The sequence below is a fragment of the Anabrus simplex genome, chromosome 1, assembly GCF_040414725.1.
Source record: "Anabrus simplex isolate iqAnaSimp1 chromosome 1, ASM4041472v1, whole genome shotgun sequence".
Taxonomy (NCBI): domain Eukaryota; kingdom Metazoa; phylum Arthropoda; class Insecta; order Orthoptera; family Tettigoniidae; genus Anabrus; species Anabrus simplex.
In genome coordinates, this window is record NC_090265.1 from 1523183275 (window position 1) to 1523202091 (window position 18817).

General features: G+C 39.2%; 1 protein-coding gene across 12 annotated transcripts in view; it reads right to left on the reverse strand.

Annotated features, from left to right (window-relative positions):
• The window catches only part of polybromo (protein), a 618289-nt gene that overhangs the window by 137118 nt on the left and 462354 nt on the right, over positions 1 to 18817 (reverse strand). For all 12 annotated transcript variants that reach the window (XR_010858640.2, XM_067138036.2, XM_067138039.2 and 9 more), the window contains one exon: positions 4351 to 4523. Coding sequence is in view for 11 of the 12 variants with exons in the window: in XM_067138036.2 (XP_066994137.2) it covers positions 4351 to 4523 (173 nt within the window). In the remaining variant the exon portion in view is untranslated. The remainder of the gene's footprint in view (positions 1 to 4350; positions 4524 to 18817) is intronic.

Below are 18817 nucleotides of genomic sequence, written 5' to 3' on the forward strand. Positions count from 1 at the left end.
TGCCTAGATAGCGACCATCGGCTATTAATCGCTGACCTAAAAGATGTTCATGTGCCCAAAATTAAACAAAAGAAAATGCCAAAGATTAAGACATGGCTGTTGAAGGACATGGAGAAGAAAGGAAACTATGAAGCAAGGATAACAGCTAAATTACCCAAAACTGAGAAAGGGGGAGAAGGAGAAGAAGAAGAAGAAGAAGAAGAAGAAGAAGAAGAAGAAGAAGAAGAAGAAGAAGAAGAAGAAGAAGAAGAAGAAGAAGAAGAAGAATGGTACTTGTTCAAAGAAACCCTTGTAAAAGAAGCCACGGAAATTTGTGGAAAAACAAGTGCCACACCAAAAGAGAAGGAAACACCTTGGTGGAATGAATGACTGAGTGAAGACAGTAATAAAGAAATATACTGAAAAGAAAATTAGACCTCGAAAAACAGAAAACAAATGATAGACGAAATGAATTAGATATTGAACATCTAGCACAGGAATACTGGAAAAAGAAACTGGCTGGAAAAAGACTGATCCAGGAAGAAAAGGAAAAGTGCTGGGATGAATTTACTACAAGGATAGAGGAAGACTGTCAAGGAAGTAGGAAACTACTATATAAAATAGTAAACGGTAAAAGAAATGAAAATATAAACATCCTTGCACTGGAAACAGATGATGGTAGCTTAATACAAACAGAGGCAGGAATCAGGGATGAAATGAAGAAGTACTTCAACATGCTGTTAAATGGAGATGGGGCAACACCACCACCAATGATTGTAGTGTAGATGAAGCTAAAAACAACAAATACCCATTAACATGGCTTGAGGTAGAAACAGCACTAAAGAGCATGCAAAATGGGAAGTCCCCAGGCTTTGATGATCTCAGCTCAGACATGATAAAGGCAGTTGGAATACCAGGCTTGAATTGGCTATATAGAGTGTTATCAGTGATTTGGGAAAGTAACAAAATTCCAGAAGATTGGAGTAAAGGGTCATCATCCCACTGTTCAAAAAGGGCAACCGACGGAAATGTGGAAATGACAGAGGCATCACGCTGTCGTCACACTCACTGAAGCTGCTGGAAAAGATCATAGAAACAAGACTTAGGAAGATAGTGGAACTTTTGCTTGAGGAAGAACAACACGGGTTCAGGAAAGGTCGAAGTACTGTGGATCTTACCTTTGCAGTAAAGATGCTGACAGAAAAGTACTGGGAATACGGAAGAAATCTTGTTATTGCATTTGTGTACATTGAAAAAGCATATGATAGTGTTCCTCGAAACAAGATATGGGAATGTCTGGAAGATCTAAAGGTGCCAAAGTACTTAATTGACAAAGTCAAGATGCTATACCAGAAGTGCTACAGCTGTGTCCAGATAGGCAACGGACAATCAAAACGGTTTGAAACAAAGAGAGGTGTCCAACAAGGAAGTGCTCTGTCACTACTCCCGTTTGTAATAGTAATGGACAAGATCATCAAATCTATCAAGAAAATGGACTGTGAACCAAATGCCTTGGTATTTGCTGATGATGTGCTTTTATGGGGAGAGACAGAAGCTGAAGTTCAAAAGAAACTTAATGAATGAACAACACATTCAAAAATTTTGGACTGAAGATGAGCAAAATAAAAACAGTGGAAATGACCATCAACAGGGAAGGAACAAGCTCAAATATAAAAAAAAATCAAGAAAGGCTTTCACGGCCGCAAATCTTAAAATCACAGGAATAGAACCAGCTTTTGGGTGGTTAGGCCGTGTGCATTATGCAGAGTTTCGTCCAGACGTGCCATTTGGACTCATCAGCTGGAATGGCACGCCCCTCCAGGACTCTGCTTAGCAGTGGCAGACCAAACTGTGTGGCCCCGCCGTGTTAGCAAATCAACCGTTTAGCAGGTTAGCAAACTTGATTTGCTAACACGGCGGGGCCACACAGTTTGGTCTGCCACTGCTAAGCAGAGTCCTGGAGGGGCGTGCCATTCCAGCTGATGAGTCCAAATGGCACGTCTGGACGAAACTCTGCATAATGCACACGGCCTAACCACCCAAAAGCTGGTTCTATTCCTGTGATTTTAAGATCTGCGGCCGTGAAAGCCTTTTTTGATTTTGTATCTCCAATGGGGGAGCATTTTTAAACGGAGAAGTCATTTCTCCTTTAGCAGGTTAGCAAACTTGATTTGCTAACACGGCGGGGCCACACAGTTTGGTCTGCCACTGCTAAGCAGAGTCCTGGAGGGGCGTGCCATTCCAGCTGATGAGTCCAAATGGCACGTCCGGACGAAACTCTGCATAATGCACACGGCCTAACCACCCAAAAGCTGGTTCTATTCCTGTGATTTTAAGATCTGCGGCCGTGAAAGCCTTTTTTGATTTTGTATCTCCAATGGGGGAGCATTTTTTAAACGGAGAAGTCATCTCTCCTTTAGCAGGTTAGCAAACTTGATTTGCTAACACGGCGGGGCCACACAGTTTGGTCTGCCACTGCTAAGCAGAGTCCTGGAGGGGCGTGCCATTCCAGCTGATGAGTCCAAATGGCACGCCTGGACGAAACTCTGCATAATGCACATGGCCTAACCACCCAAAAGCTGGTTCTATTCCTGTGATTTTAAGATCTGCGGCCGTGAAAGCCTTTTTTGATTTTGTATCTCCAATGGGGGAGCATTTTTTAAACGGAGAAGTCATTTCTCCTTTAGCAGGTTAGCAAACTTGATTTGCTAACACGGCGGGGCCACACAGTTTGGTCTGCCACTGCTAAGCAGAGTCCTGGAGGGGCGTGCCATTCCAGCTGATGAGTCCAAATGGCACGTCCGGACGAAACTCTGCATAATGCACACGGCCTAACCACCCAAAAGCTGGTTCTATTCCTGTGATTTTAAGCTCAAATATATTTCTGGAAGAAGCAAAAATCGAATCAGCTTCCCACTTCAAGTACCTCGGAAGCACAATCTCGAAAGACAACACTGTTAGGCAAGAAATACTCAGCAGGACACAGAAAGCATCAAACTTCTACAGTCAAGTCAGAAATCTTCTCTGGGACTGCAAAATACCACAGAAAGCGAAAACAATCATGTACCATACTTACTTCGTACCAGTCCTCATGTATGGTTTAGAGACATGTACCCTACTAAACAAAGACTTCAGTGGAATCCAAGCAACTGAAATGACATTCATTAGAACCATGAACCAAACAACCAGAAAGGACAAGATCAGAAATGAAGTGAATAGGAAAGTAGCTGGTATTGAGGTTCCTATTATCGGTGTCATGAAGAAACGCAGACTTCAGTGGTATAGGCACATAATGAGAATGAACAGGGAAAGACCTGCCAGAAAATATTTCGACCTTAATCTCATAGGAAGAAGACCACAGGGAAGACCAAGAAAACGTTGGATAGAGACTGTAAGATCAGATGTGGAGGAGAGAGGATACAAATGGGAGGATGTACTGGATCAGAAGATGTATGAAGACAGAAGGAGATGGCAAGCGCTTGTACACCACACCCGGGAAACTGAAGTTGGGAAATGATGATGATGATGATGATGATGATGATGATGATGATGAGGAATTTTTGAGGGGCTTAAAAAAATTGTTATACTGGGGTTCTTGCTATATGCCATACTCGAATAATGCATATGTATGTGGTGTTTTTATTACTTGTAAAGAATTTGAAATTAATAATTTTGTGAAACTTCCTAAAATTTATAAAAATTGGTCAACGAACATGCAATTTTACCGTTAGCAATTCTGGGCGCGGGTCTTATTCAGAGGCAAGTGGTATTCGGGGTTATAAGATATAAAAACTTTGGAAGTTATAGATCAGATTATGAAGCCGTCCTTATTTCAAAGATATACCCACATACATCTACATAAACTCCTAGAAATCTCATCCCTATGCTGTGGAAATTTGAAGCAAGGAAAATAAGAAAAACTGAAGCTAATAGAATTACCGCTAATGAGATAAAATATATGAGAAAAGCAACAGTATTGAAGGAATTCACAATTTAATCAGCAATAGGTTGTTGTTATTATCGTATGGCATTTGCAAGGATAATGTGCAAAAATATACAGTGAACATATCAGTTAAAATAGAGAAATAGTAGGTTATCAAGCAAGGTGGAAAATTCATATATGAAGAACGGATAAAGAATTTCCCAGAGAAATTTTCAAGTTCTAACCTAAAGGCACAAGATTCATCATTTGTCCAATGAAATGCTGACACGAGAAAGCTTCACAGGATCATAACAGGCCATTAGGTTTAATTCGTGAATGGATGACCATTTAATGTAATTGACAACAGCTCTTTGCTCTGCTATATTATACAGATTTACACCACTCAATGATTAGAATAAACCCAACTGCAAATCAGTAACAATACTCACATGAAATATATTCTCCATGCTCCAGAACAGCACATTTGCCAACAATATTTTCAACAGGATTGGAATCTTCCAGAGAACTAAGAAAAACCTCCTGCTTGTAGAAGAGCCGTGTTGGTGCGTGGGGAATTTCTGGTGGCGTTACCAACCACGGTCCACGGAAGAAACACATTCCTCTGAAAAATAAAATATTACAATTAAAAACACACAGAATGCAATTTAAGGATGAATATTGTTCAAGTATATCCTCCACTGTGCAGAAAAAGAGAATAATTTCTGCTACCTTAATACAACATTAACAGCTGCACTATTCAGATAATAAATTAGCAGTACTGTTTCTAAACATCAATACAACAATAGGTACAACTTATTCCTCCTGGCCCTCTCACAACTACTTGGGTCTGGCAATTTGCCTTTTTGACACCAACCCTCTGTGAAGGGATGTATATACAGTACTATTGCATGTTTCTATTGAACCCGACAGGGGCATGATCCAAGGACCTTTGGTTGATATTGATCTTCGTAATTACGCACGCAATGCTATTTAAGGAAAACAATACTGAAATTGATTAATATTCATATCATTAATACAGGTAATACCGAAACTAATTAATATTCATACCATTAAGATAGATAAATTGAGCCTTTTAAGGTTATTTTACGAGATTTCTTTGTTTGCGACCTATCGCGCAATATTGTCCTTTGTGTAGCTGGAACTCGCGGCAGACGCCAAGCCGACCCACCCTAGCAGGAGGGGTTATGAATGGGGATTCCCCATGACATCACTCGAGAGAAGACATCCCTCCTCAAGACTCAGAGAATGAGGGGAAACCAACATTTTCGAAACGAAATATAGGAGCCATCTTGAATTCGGACTAGCCAACTTAATTATCTACGATCTAGAAATTAATGAAACTCGAATTCTGGAGTCGTCTTCCGATTTAAAACGGATAAATGTCACTGGGACATTTATTTAGAGTGTCTAATGTCCCCTTTCTTGATAACTTTCAAAAGAAGAAAGAATATTGTGTTGTTTCTGTGTGGAAAAGTACCGGGGCCATCTGTTTATTCTCATGACACGTCTTTGACAGAGGGAGTTCACCCCGTGCGGTAGGGGAAGCCGGACAGATTTTAATTAATTAAAGGAGATCCACCGAAGGATGATTGAATGGATATGTCTCAATCACATCAACTAAATATTGGTCACCTGATTAGCCGTACTATTACACCTCAAGTGCGCCGTGGATAGGCAACACGCAAATTAGTGGAAGGGGTATCGCTCCCTTGTAAAAACCACTGCAGTGAGGGACGAGCGTCACTCGGGACTTACCGACGGCGGAGCTATGTTTGGTTAAGCTCTCATTAGTTCTTTGTTCTAGTGAATTTAACTTCAATTTCAAGTGAAATAATAGAATTCACATAAAGAGTATATAGATTTGGTCTCCGTGACACCAGTGTTAGTTTTTATAAAACCGTGTTGTGTCGCAAACATTCAGTGCAGAAAGTAATATTATTATTATTATTACTATAGCACGATAGTATTACGTAGCAGCAGACTGAATAGTGGCTGAGAGATAGACGGGATTCGGTACTGAACCGCAGACTACGTTGTCGTATCCGAGATCGTGACCGGACGTTCACGCTGAACATTGTTAACCAGAGTGTGGAATTAAAACAGTGACGTGTTTGTGCACGGGATCTATAGGGACCGTGCGCGCACGAGATTTTTAGTAGCTAGCGCCCCTAACGGAAACAGCTGCAGTTGTTTGATGGGGCACTCACGAGACCATTGACAGTGCAGTTCATTACAACCAGGGCAGTAAGCTTTGACTTGTGATTGTAAAATAAAGAGGTAAAGCCGGACAATAATGGCTTCGACTGTAGCAGCGACCGCTATAAATTATGTAGGGTTTCAGACAGTGCAACACTCAGATTATTTCCGGGAACCCACGCTAAAGAAAGGTGAAGATTTAAATAGCAGTAACCATGTCTTTGACGTGAAGGAAAGGTTAGGGCAAGAAATATACGGCAAGTGTCTACGGGAAACGAGTATTAATCAGTCACCATACAACGTTGAAATTAAGGTATTTACTATATTTTATTCCTATTTCGGGAAATTGTTAATTAATTATTTATTCACAATAACTTTAGTTATAAATAATTGAATCATTGAGCGGTGCCATTGCATACACTGAGTCCTATAAGAGTTGTAACCATGAATTTAGAGTCGGATGCCTTTCCTGAAACACAATTCTTTCAACTGAAAATCGCACTTCAGTGACACTTGGGTTCAAACCACGGTCACTAAATTCAGAGGCTAGCAGCTAAGCTAACATAGGAAAAGCAAGCCAGTTTTTCTCAGTTATTCTACTGTATTATAAAGGGGGTAGCGAGCGGCTTGCTTCAAGTTCCGGCGACTGTGGTTCAAATCCCGACAGATTTTCACTTTATAAATAATGAGTGAGGAAGGACAACCGACCCGCAATTCATGGCGACAACTTCTTCTTCAGTGTACTTCCCCTGCGCAGGCGGGCTAAGCTGTGAATGACGATGAAATGGTTAAAATATTATTAAAAAAATACTTAATTCCTAAAGGTGATGCGATAAATAATTCCTCATTATAAGTATTTTTTATTTATTTTCACATTGACAGTAACAGGAACATTGTTGACGGTGATTGTGGATGCAAAGCGGGTCAGTCGAAACGCTGTAAGGACATTGCTGCTTTGTGTTCCTTTATTAACTCCGAGAGGGACTCCTCCAAAACCACCATAGTGCAGCAATGGAAAAAATAAACCTAAGTGTGCTCGTAAGGATCTATATTCGAAAGGAGAGAAGATAGCAGAACTGTTGAAACCATACGTCCACGTTGCTGAACAAACAGAATCAACCACTTTCAATAAAACTTGTTTGTATCAACGAGTAAAAACATATTGAGTGTGCCCTCACTGATATGCTTAAAGCCGAATGTTAGAGTGAAAATTACGTGGTGACAAGTTCCATTCTACAAAAAGTTATAGATGATGCTGTAGAACGTAGCGAAATTGAGGATTTGATCTAGTGTCTGAACGAAGTACAAAATCAGAATACCCATGCAGTCCATAGGTGCTATTTTGTTACAAAAATGTCCGCTGTTAAATTATGAATCAAACCCGTGAATTATCTCGATTTCTTGCCTCAAGATGTGCAACTATTTTATATCGCAAATGAAACAGTTACAACAGAACAGATGTACAAAATTGCATTTGACACAAGGTTTCAGTATCGCTGTGCTGCGTGGTTCAAATAAAGAAAATTACGCTTATCTGCCAGCCAGCAAGCTGATCAGATTAAGACACTGAGAAGTGGTGATTATGATCAGCTTGCAAGGTCATTTCTGATTTCTACATCCCTTAACACACCTGCGATGAGGTAAGGTAGGAACACTGAACAACTTGCGGTGGCTGAGTACTGCAAACCCAGTGATGTTTTGTAAAACAGGTCGGAGTGTGCATCAAAGTAGAGCCCCCATTGCTGTGTTGAAGTCCAGATGGGATAGTATTTCATCCCAATGGCTTTCTCTCCTGGAAATTGTGTCCTTTTTCGTGTAAAGGAAAGCCTATTATTCAAGAGAAACGGAGCAATGTACCGCATTTGTATGCGACACAACAAGGTAAAATTAATATTAGAGATAGTCACGTCTACTACACCCAAGTGCAGATATCCATGTATGTTTTGAACATCAACTTATGTGAACTGTTTGTATATTCTCCTAAAGGAAGTATCACTGTGAAAATTTCAAGGCATGAGCAATTCCTGTGTACTGCCATTCCCTTACTGGAAAGGTTTTATTTTCAGTATTATCTGCCATTAATTCGGAATATGTCGTTACGGGTACCGGTAGTGTCACATTGAGGGACACGTGTATGCACTTTTACCTTTTTATCTTGCTCACTGACGCACTTCAAAGTTTTCAATGCAGAGAACTAACAGTAACAAAGATACATTGTATTCGGTTCCAAACGCTATCAGCGGTTGAGGAGACATTGCTTTCTCTTTTTTGGCCAACGTTGAGAGACTTACCATGCTGTAAAACTCACCTTATGTCTCATAATAAAACAGGGTGAACACGAGGCTAGTTCATTTTAATTTGAAGGAGAAGTTCCCTACAATAAATGTTAATGTCAATTCCTTGCTGGGAGATGAGTGAAAGTTTTGTTTACTTTTACTTTTACTTTTACTCGTTCGACTCTCCATTCTTTCAGTTAACACCGTCATGAACTAACTCGAGCGCTGGCTTTCAGCTTACCCCATCAAACGTTTTCTGAGGTAGTCACAAGAGCGCACCACTCGCCATTCGCACGGTCCCTATTGCCAGCGGCTCCACCAGCAAGGAACCATGGACTCTCAACTTCAAGGTGGTATGGAAATGCAAGTAATCACCGCGGTGCCCATGGACCAAGAGTAAGCCCAGAATGGACCTCCCGAAATGACGAAGCTATCGTCATGTGATAGAGATGAGTATTAATTTTTATATCTGGCATGCCTAGTGGGGATGGGAAATGTTTATCGTAAGCTGACGCTATAAAAGGTTAAAGATGTAGTCCAGTTGAAATAAAGCGCCGAAATGGGCGCATAGTTGTTAATTCTTAGTTTAGGAAGCCGACGACAGGTCTGAGTCATTGATTGTAAATAATTTGGGGAATATAATACTTTAGTTTTGCATGTGGTAGAGATTTATTCAATTATTTTATCTTGGGAGATTTTGTTTGATTATTTGCGTCAGAAGACCGGTAGTAATGAGTTTAGGGGATTGCAGTTAGAGTAGTTATTAATTAGAGTAATTATTCTAATTTGATAAGTGCATGGCAAGTAAAAATGGTAAGTACTATGTGGTGTGAAGGCACGGAACTACGAAGCGCCGGTAGAACTGACAACAACCCCCCCCCCCCTCCGAAATACTTAGATAGGGAGCGTTATGATTTAAATTGATTAGGTGATTAAATTTACCAGGATGTAATTATAATGCAAGTGTCAAATATCAATATCAATATTAATTGATTAATTAATGTATTGCCGTGTGACGATAAAGTAACCAGGTGCTAAATAGATTCCGCACGATGACCAGCTATGATCAAAGCAGCAGGTAAGTCATGTAGAATGGCAATAATAATAATAATAATAATAATAATAATCGTGCAAATATTAGCATTGTAATACCGGAGTAGCGTCGTGAAAGTGACGTGATACTATTGGGAAAATAAGTGTTGAATTCAAGGTGATTTGCGCGGGTTATGAGGCCTTAGATTATTTTGTGGATGTACTTAAGTGTGAAGTGTTCTTGTTTCCTTTTGAAAGGGAATGTTACGCTTGTTATGTGGGCTATTGACCCTTGGGGTGGCGGACGTGGCTCTGACCTTGCCCCAGTTGTGTTTCTTTTTTTGTGTGTGTGTGTGTCAGTGTCCTGTAGCTGAGGAAGGAGGGACATTTCTGTTAAAGGGAAGTTGGCCTCTTTGAACGGCTAAACATGTGATTTATTCAACACGCCAGAGTAGTGGATTTATTAACAAGTGACCCGGCCGATAATGTTAATGTTTGCCAGTGAATCATTATTAATTGTTTGAATATAATATAGATAGGGATTACAGGACCATGTCTTCATCACAAAGGGGTTGTCAGTTCGATGCTCAACGTAAGCATTGGAAGCCTACAGCGTCAGAAGGAAGATTAAAGTGCCTCGCGTATTTTGCTGCATATCACGTATGATTTTTATGTGTTCTAGGTGTCATGTTTGATTGTAAATAAGGTCAGCGGTGGTTCTGTCCATCGGCCTGGCAATGTCTATACTAGTGAGGGTCGGTTTGAACCCAGGTGCGGTTTCATATTTGTGTATTTTGCTTTACGCCATTTCATTGGGAAATCTAGGTTTTCATTAGAGTAGTGATTGCTCAGACATGTTGTCGCGTGCATGTTAGTTTTATGTGTTAGTGATATAATATAGCCTCAGTGTTACGGTAAAATTTTCCATTCGCTTCATGTCACGATACATCGCGTCGCGATATACTCACTCATTTCTATCACGCATAATGGACAAACGTCCACAGAATAATTAACAAAACTTATAAATATTAATGTAGTTCATCAGTGTATCTTAATGTGTCATTCTCATCACCATCAAGGTTAAATAAACCGGTCTTGTTAGTTAAAATTTAATCCGAATGTGTTCTCATTGTAGTTAAGTATGCCCGTCATCCTACCCTGTACGCCTTTAAGATAATGTTAGATAAGCGCCTATTTTAATATATTTTTGACCCATGTGCGACCCTGTAGATCCAATGCCGGTGCCTTATTAGGGTAGGGGCGGGTGCACTGTAGTGGTTTGTAGTGCACAGTGTTGTATGTAAATGAAGATGAGTATTAAGATGAACCCATACACTCAGCTCCTGAGCTACAGGAACTGAACCCAGAGCCTTCTGAAGTAAAGGCCACTACACTGACTTTTCAGCCATGGTGCCAAGAGAGCATGTTACAATTAGCGAGTATTTTATGTCATACTGTATTAACATTAAAACACCCTTCAAAGGATGAGTCCTTCTACATAATAGCCCAATCTTCAAATCTAAAAGAAAATGTTAACCGTACAACTTCATAATATGCAGAACCACTGATAATATATTGACTTCCTGAAAAATAAGAACTAGCCAATTATTAGTGAGAAGTAGTGATTGTTCTTAAAAAATTATTCCTAGTCAATACTATATATTTTAAGTCCAATTAAGACTGAACTTCACATATAAAAAGACATGTTTCGAACATGGGTGATAGCACGGGTGATACAAGCGGGCCACGTAACACTAAAATCAGATGGTTCAACTTCAATAATGCTTATATATATCAGCCCATGTCGGAACACAACAACTAAGCCAACAGTATATAGATACCAGTTGAAGCACACCAAAGGACAACAAAATACTGAAACATAAAGACCTCCAGCTAAAGACTGTTCTTAACTACCAACATTTCACAGTTTTTTAATTTTCATCATGCTTTTTAAAAACCTTTTTAACTAACATTTAATTTTGTGTGTTTCCTATGTTTTTAATTCAATTCAATTCAATTCAATTCAATTCAATTCAATTCAATTCAATTCAATTTACATGTCTTACTGAGGATGACCCAATGCCGGGTCAAAACATGTCTACTTATGTGTGAAGTTTCGTCTTAACTGGACATAAAATATATAGTATTGACTAGGACGATTAAAATAATTTTGTACAATTTTGTAAAAAGTTCAACCGTCAATACGGATTTAACATGAGATTCATAGTCTGTAATAAAGTAGTGATTGGATAATGAATATTTTTAATAGTCAAATAACTGAATGAGTTTCAAATATCATTCAGCTGTATTGCACAGAATAAGCGGATACAGCATGAATAAAGTTTTTGGTTTAAGTGTGTCAGATGGATAATAGATTGAAATAAGGGAACAAATGAACTCTTACGAAAATAAAGTAAATCTCCAATGTTGAAACTATATCTTTAATATCTGTAAAATAAAGTTCCTTTAAAGTAAATGCCATCTTCTGACCACATAGTGGAAGTAAACCCCAGTATTACAAACTGACAATTTCTTTCTTTCTTTCTTTTTTTTTTTTTGCTAGGGGCTTTACGTTGCACCGACACAGATAGGTCTTATGGTGACGATGGGATAGGAAAGGCCTAGGAGTTGGAAGGAAGCGGCCGTGGCCTTAATTAAGGTACAGCCCCAGCATCTGCCTGGTGTGAAAATGGGAAACAACGGAAAACCATTTTCAGTGCAGCCGATAGCGGGATTCGAATCTACTATCTCCCAGATGCAAGCTCACAGCCGCGCGCCTCTACGCGCACGGCCAACTCGCCCGGTAACAATTTCTTTTAACTAGTAGCAGGTGATACACCTACCTTAGTTTTATGTCAAAGGGAAAAAATTATTAGCTTTAACATCATAGCAAAGTAATGATGATAATAATGCTCTTTTCTCCTGTGGGTTGGAGCGGTAGAAAAACATCCATGGTATCCCCTGCCTGTCGTAAGAGGCAACTAAGAAGGGCACAGCAGATCTTAAATTATTTAAGGAAAGATGAGGTAAGCAACGAATAGGCAATCTCCCACCCGGGTGCCTTCCCTAAGTGCATATCAGGGCGATTTATTGACTGATTGAGCATGGACTGACAACCACGGAACCCTTAGCTGAGTCCAGGTATTGTTTCCACTCACTTGTGCCAGGCTCCTTACTTTCATCTATACTAACTGACCTTCATTAGTCAACTTTTGTTCTTTTTCCAACCCCAACGGTATTAGGCTTCCAAGGCTTAGAGAGGCCATTTTCATGCCTTTCGTGGCTCTCGTCTATCTTTGGCCAATACATTTATTTTTTGAAGTGTCAGATATTCCAGTTTTAGCCCTCTAACTAGTATTAACAGAGGACAGTCACCCATTTGTATTTCTTCTTAAAACAGTAATAACTACCACCAACTTCATTTTCTTCAACCCTTATTGATTGCACATTTTCTTGGCTGGAGAAAGAACCAATATCACAAAATATCATTATCATCTCCGCACAGCAGCATCATCATCATCATCATCCGTGCTGCCAACTCCAGCAATCTGGAATCTTTCTGAAGTCATTTAATGACAGAATTTCGAAGGGTGCGACAAAAACAACCAACCTTATCTCTGGAATCTCCAGCTCCATGGTTAAATGGTTAGTGTGCTGGCCTTTGGTCACGAGGGTCCCGGGTTTGATTCCTGGCAGGGTCGGGAATTTTAACCTTAATTGGTTAATTTCGCTGGCACTGGGGTTGGGTGTATGTGTCGTTTTCATCATCATTTCATCATCACGACGCGCAGGTCGCCTACGGGAGTCAAATCAAAAGACCTGCACCTGGCGAGCTGAACTTGTCCTTGGACACTCCCGGCACTAAAAGCCATACACCATTTCATTTTCATCTCTGGAATGACTTTGGCATTGAGAGAAAATTCTGGCGAGTTTTAATTTATGACATGATAAATTTGGTGAGTCAAGCAGTCAACACTAGCATTGAGCTTCGCGTAATCGCATGATGCAATATGTCAATCAGCATGTACAAAAGATATCTGGCACCTATATTAACGTATGGTCTGGAAACAGCAACGCTTACTAGATCAACAAAGAGTTATCTTCAGGCAATAGAAATTAAATTCCTCCATTCTCGCCTACAAAAAGACAAAAATGGATAAAATAAGGAATGTGGGACATCAGACAGCAGCTTGGATTGGAAAGAAGCTTTGAATGCAGTGTTCCTGGGAAGAGACTGAGAGGAAGACCTTGTGATGTTTGGGAGATGCAGATTTTCAAAGACCTTGAAATTAGAGATGTAAACTGGCATTGCATATATGAACATCTGTGGATGGAGACGGCAAACTGGAGGAGGCTCGTATGCAACCGCACCTGGCTTGCCGGAGCGAAGAAATGATGGTGATGATGCCATTTATGTAATGGCATCTCAGTGCATGATTCATTCACATGTGTGGAACATGAGTTCGTATTATTTTTGGAAGACTTATCAGAGACCAATTGTCCCACCCACGTACTTCCTGTAAGGGAATGGACACAGTCAATTTTAATTATACTGTGATAAGATTGGTGAGTTGATGACAACATTTGGATCACTTTTCATTCGATTATTTTGAAAGCATTCGCTGTTTGACTGCCAAATTCATTCAAATGGAGCTTTGAACGAATAATAAAAAATTAAAAAGTTGAATGGAGGAAATAATCAAATAACTGAATAAGCAATTATTTTGTATTTGATTATTCCATTACTAGTGAGAAGTCACTTGGTCTAAATACCTAAGCAAATTGCACTTAGGATATGCACAATTACACATTGGGGACACCTTCCACTCCATTATTAAACTATCAACAGTATCCTTTCAATTGGTTGAAAATACAATTGCTTTGCCCCCTTAAAACAGCAATTGTCACCACCAATCTTTCAATCCAATGTACTTCAGCTGAGTTTTGATGTGTAACCATAATTCTTCAAAGTGCTAACTCAGTTTTGTTCTTCGTGACCAACTGTTTCCTGAAGGTAGAACCAAATTATTCTAACATAATGAGTTCTAGCACAATGTGTTTTGAGAAAGTTCTTTGCCACTCATCAAAATGGTAGTTTGAGGAGGCATACAGGTGCTACATTTGTGAACTGACCGGAAGATCCAAAAAACAGTTTTCATTTCTTTCAGCAACGAAAGTCTCTTGATTCAATTCACAGTGGAAATGGAGTCAAATGTACAGCATACTAATACTGAATGATCTGCAGGAGAAGTGAGTGGAAGCTTCCTAAGGAAAAGAATCCATCTATACTAATGTATAAAGGGGTAAAGTTTGTCTGTACGTAATAGCTAATCCTAGGAACTACTGGACCAAATCTAAAAATTATTTTACTAATGTAAATATTAATTATCTGTAAGGGACATGGGCGGTATTTTTATTTTCAAAGCAAATTGAGGGGATGGGGTATCGGGAGAGAGATAAAATTACTAGGCTAATATAAGCGAACTACCGAATTTGTCGTACAAGGACGAGACAAAGCTCAATTTAAGCCCCTTGACACAAAGAACAAAACTCGGTAAGCCCCATGGGCCCAAAAACCATGTTTTAAGGCCCTAAAACCAACCGTTATGGAGATATTGGCACCACACTACCCCTGCTCTGGGAATCGGATAAAGAAATGAACTGCCATAACCATGGCAACATCAGCTCTAGTATTCTACAGCAGTGAGATTATCTACAATATATCACAAAAACCTAACGTTACAGACAGTGTTGCCAACTCATAAATCTTTTCTCCACCGAGCTCGATAGCTGCAGTCGCTTAAATGCGGCCAGTATCCAGTATTCGGGAGATAGTAGGTTCGAACCCCACTGTCGGCAGCCCTGAAAATGGTTTTCCGTGGTTTCCCATTTTCACACCAGGCAAATGCTGGGGCTGTACCTTAACTAAGGCCACGGCCGCTTCCTTCCCACTCCTAGCCCTTCCCTGTCCCATCGTCGCCATCAGACCCATCTGTGTCGGTGCGACGTAAAGCAACTAGCAAAAAAATCTTTTCTCCACTAAATTTTAGTTGAAAATCCGCTAAATTCCGCTAAATTTCTAACTGAAGCAAAATAACATATACCAGCTGTTTTAATAAAAGAGATTAACTCAACACTCACCAGTTTCAGAACAGGAGTTCATCTTCTCTTCCCCGCACAGCCCTATATGGTCTGAAGCAGATGTGCTGAGGTGAGGTCCTGTGGTTTCATATGAAGCCACATGGTAGTATTCTTTTTCAAAGTATATGCTCGCAGTTCACAGCAGCAAAGAGCACACGGATATTTTCAAATCTATTTCCAAACTTATTGTTCGCATGAATGGTTTACTGATGAAAGGGATGAAATATTAGGGATAAAATTAGTTTGTGATAATATGAAGGAGGTGGGAATTATAGGAACATATAGGCCTGGAAGAGAGGAAAGAGACATGGAAATATTTGAGAAAATAATAGATTATACTCATAAAAACAATAATGATATGGTAATAATTGGGGGAGATCTAAACTTGCCTGAAGTTGAATGGAATGGAGCTGCAAGTGAAGCCCATGAACAGAAACTGGCAAATAAGTTAATTTGGGAGGGAGGATTTACACAAGTAGTACAAGAACCAACTCGTCTCAATAACTTGCTAGATGTATTCTTGGTTAAACCATGGGAAATTGTTGATAAAACTGAGGTAATTGAAGGAATAGGTGACCATAAGGCTGTAATAATGGATGTAGGACTGGTACCAAAAAGGCTTAATAAGAGGGTCACAAAAGACAAGAAATTATACAGAAAAACTAAAGTTGATGAATTTGGGACTTACCTTAAATCACAATTCAGTTGTTGGATAAGTGAAGGGAATAATGTGGATACACTTTGGGCTAAATTTAAAGGAATCATTTGGGAAGGAGAGAAGAGATTTGTACCTGTTAAGAAGGGTAAAATGACCTCAGACCCTGTTTATTACACAAGGGAAATAAGAAAATTAAAAAGAAAATGTAGAATAGTAAACAGGAAAATCAAAGAAGGTAAGGAGAATAGAGAAAGTAGAAAACAGCTAATGAGGGAACTGAATAGAGTGAAAAAGGAAGCAAAAGAGAATTATATGAATGGCATTCTTCAAGAGGGTAATGACCACAAAGGGAAATGGAAAAAGCTGTATTCATATATTAGGAATCAAAAAGGAAAAGGAATCCAAATTCCTACAATGGTGGGAGAAGGGGGTGAACACTATTTAACAGATACTGAGAAAGCAAACCTCTTTAGTAGGGAATTCCGAGATTCAGTAGAAGATTGTCAGGACTTGGAAACCGTAACAGAAGATAGAGAGGGAGAGACACAGAGGGAAACAAGAAGCTTCTCATTCACAAATGAAGATATTTTCAGAGAAATCCAACTGCTTCAGCAAGGAAAAGCAGCAGGAAGTGATCAAACTACTGGAGAGGTATTAAAGACAATGGGGTGGTATATAGTGCCTTATTTAAAATTTCTCTTTGACTATGTCATAAATAATAGTGTGATACCAAAGGAATGGAAGGAATCTATAATACCAATTTATAAAGGAAAGGGTGATAAAAGGAAACCAGAGAATTACAGACCAATCAGCCTGACCAGTATAGTTTGTAAAATACTGGAGAGTTTAATAGCAAAGTACATCAGAGGGATATGTGATGATAAAAATTGGTTCATGAGGAGCCAGTATGGATTTAGAAAGAAATTTTCTTGCGAGGCACAACTGGTTGGATTTCAGCAGGACATATCAGATCAGTTAGATTCTGGAGGCCAGTTAGATTGCATAGCCATAGATCTTTCCAAAGCCTTTGATAGAGTGGAATATGGAATATTATTAAAGAAATTGGAGGGAATAGGATTGGATGTAAGGGTTATACGTTGGATAAGAACATTTCTAAATTCAAGGGTTCAGAAAGTCAAAGTAGGAAATAATATATCACAGGAAGAGAAAGTCTGGAAGGGAATTGCACAGGGTAGTATAATCGGTCCGTTACTTTTCTTAATATACGCAAATGATTTAGGGAACAATATAACATCGAAAATAAGATTGTATGCAGATGACATAATTGTTTATAGGGAAATAAATAACATTGAGGATTGTTCAGAATTACAAAGGGACCTTGACAGTATCCAAGAATGGGTTGAAGAAAATAATATGAAGATTAATGGAGGCAAATCAACTGTTACAACATTTACAAACAGGAGCTTTAAAACTGAATTTGAATATACTTTGGATGAGGTAGTTATCCCAAAAGATGGCAAGTGCAAATACTTAGGTGTGAGATTTGAAAGTAATTTGCACTGGAAGGGTCATGTTGATGACATTGTTGGGAAAGCATACAGATCGTTACATGTCATAATGAGACTACTTAAAGGATGCAACAAAGAATTAAAAGAAAAAAGTTACTTAAGTATGGTTCGTCCATTATTGGAATATGCAAACAGTGTTTGGGATCCTCACCAAGAATACCTAATAAAAGAACTAGATGGTGTGCAGAGGAAAGCAGCAAGGTTTGTAACAGGGGATTTCAGGAGAAAGAGTAGTGTATCAGAAATGTTAAAGGAACTTGGGTGGGAAACTTCAAGTAAGAGAAGGGAGAAAACTAGACTTATAGGATTATATAGAGCCTATACAGGAGAAGAAGCATGGGGAGATATCCTTGAGAGGCTTCGGTTGGAAAATAATTATATTGGTAGAACTGACCACAAGTACAAAATTAGAAGGAATTTTAGCAGAAGTGATTGGGGTAAATTTTCTTTCATTGGGAAGGGCGTGAAGGAGTGGAACAGTTTACCAGGGGTAGTGTTTGATCCTTTTCCAAAATCTGTACAGATATTCAAGAAGAGAATAAACAACAACAGAGATAATAAATTAAATGTTAGAGGGCATTCGACCAGTGCAGGATATTGTAAATAATAAATGTGTGTGATTAAATTAATTCCATCCCCTGGTCTAAGGAGTTTGGACAGCCCAAGTAGGGGACTGCCTGTAGGGGTGAAGTACAGTGGGGACTTCGACGGCCCTGGGACCGCTACGGTAGCTGTGAAGGCCCTTCAGGAACTCTGAAAAGTGGTGGCAAAAGGGGCTCTGGTTAAGACGCAGCAGGTCGTTATGCTACTTAGGTTCCAAAATGGGTAAAATATAAATATGTAAATAAATTCAGTGTTAATTTTAATCTTATACCAGTTGTATAGTATTATTAGAAGTAATTTCACATACCGTACTGTATATGAGTTGACTATGTTTGTAAGATATTATAAGTAGAATTTTGTAAACAATATAAATTTATTAAGGATGATGTGTGTGTTTAATAGAAAAAATTATTAGCTTAAATTGTATAATATTTTATTCTAGGAAAATTTTCTTCGTCTC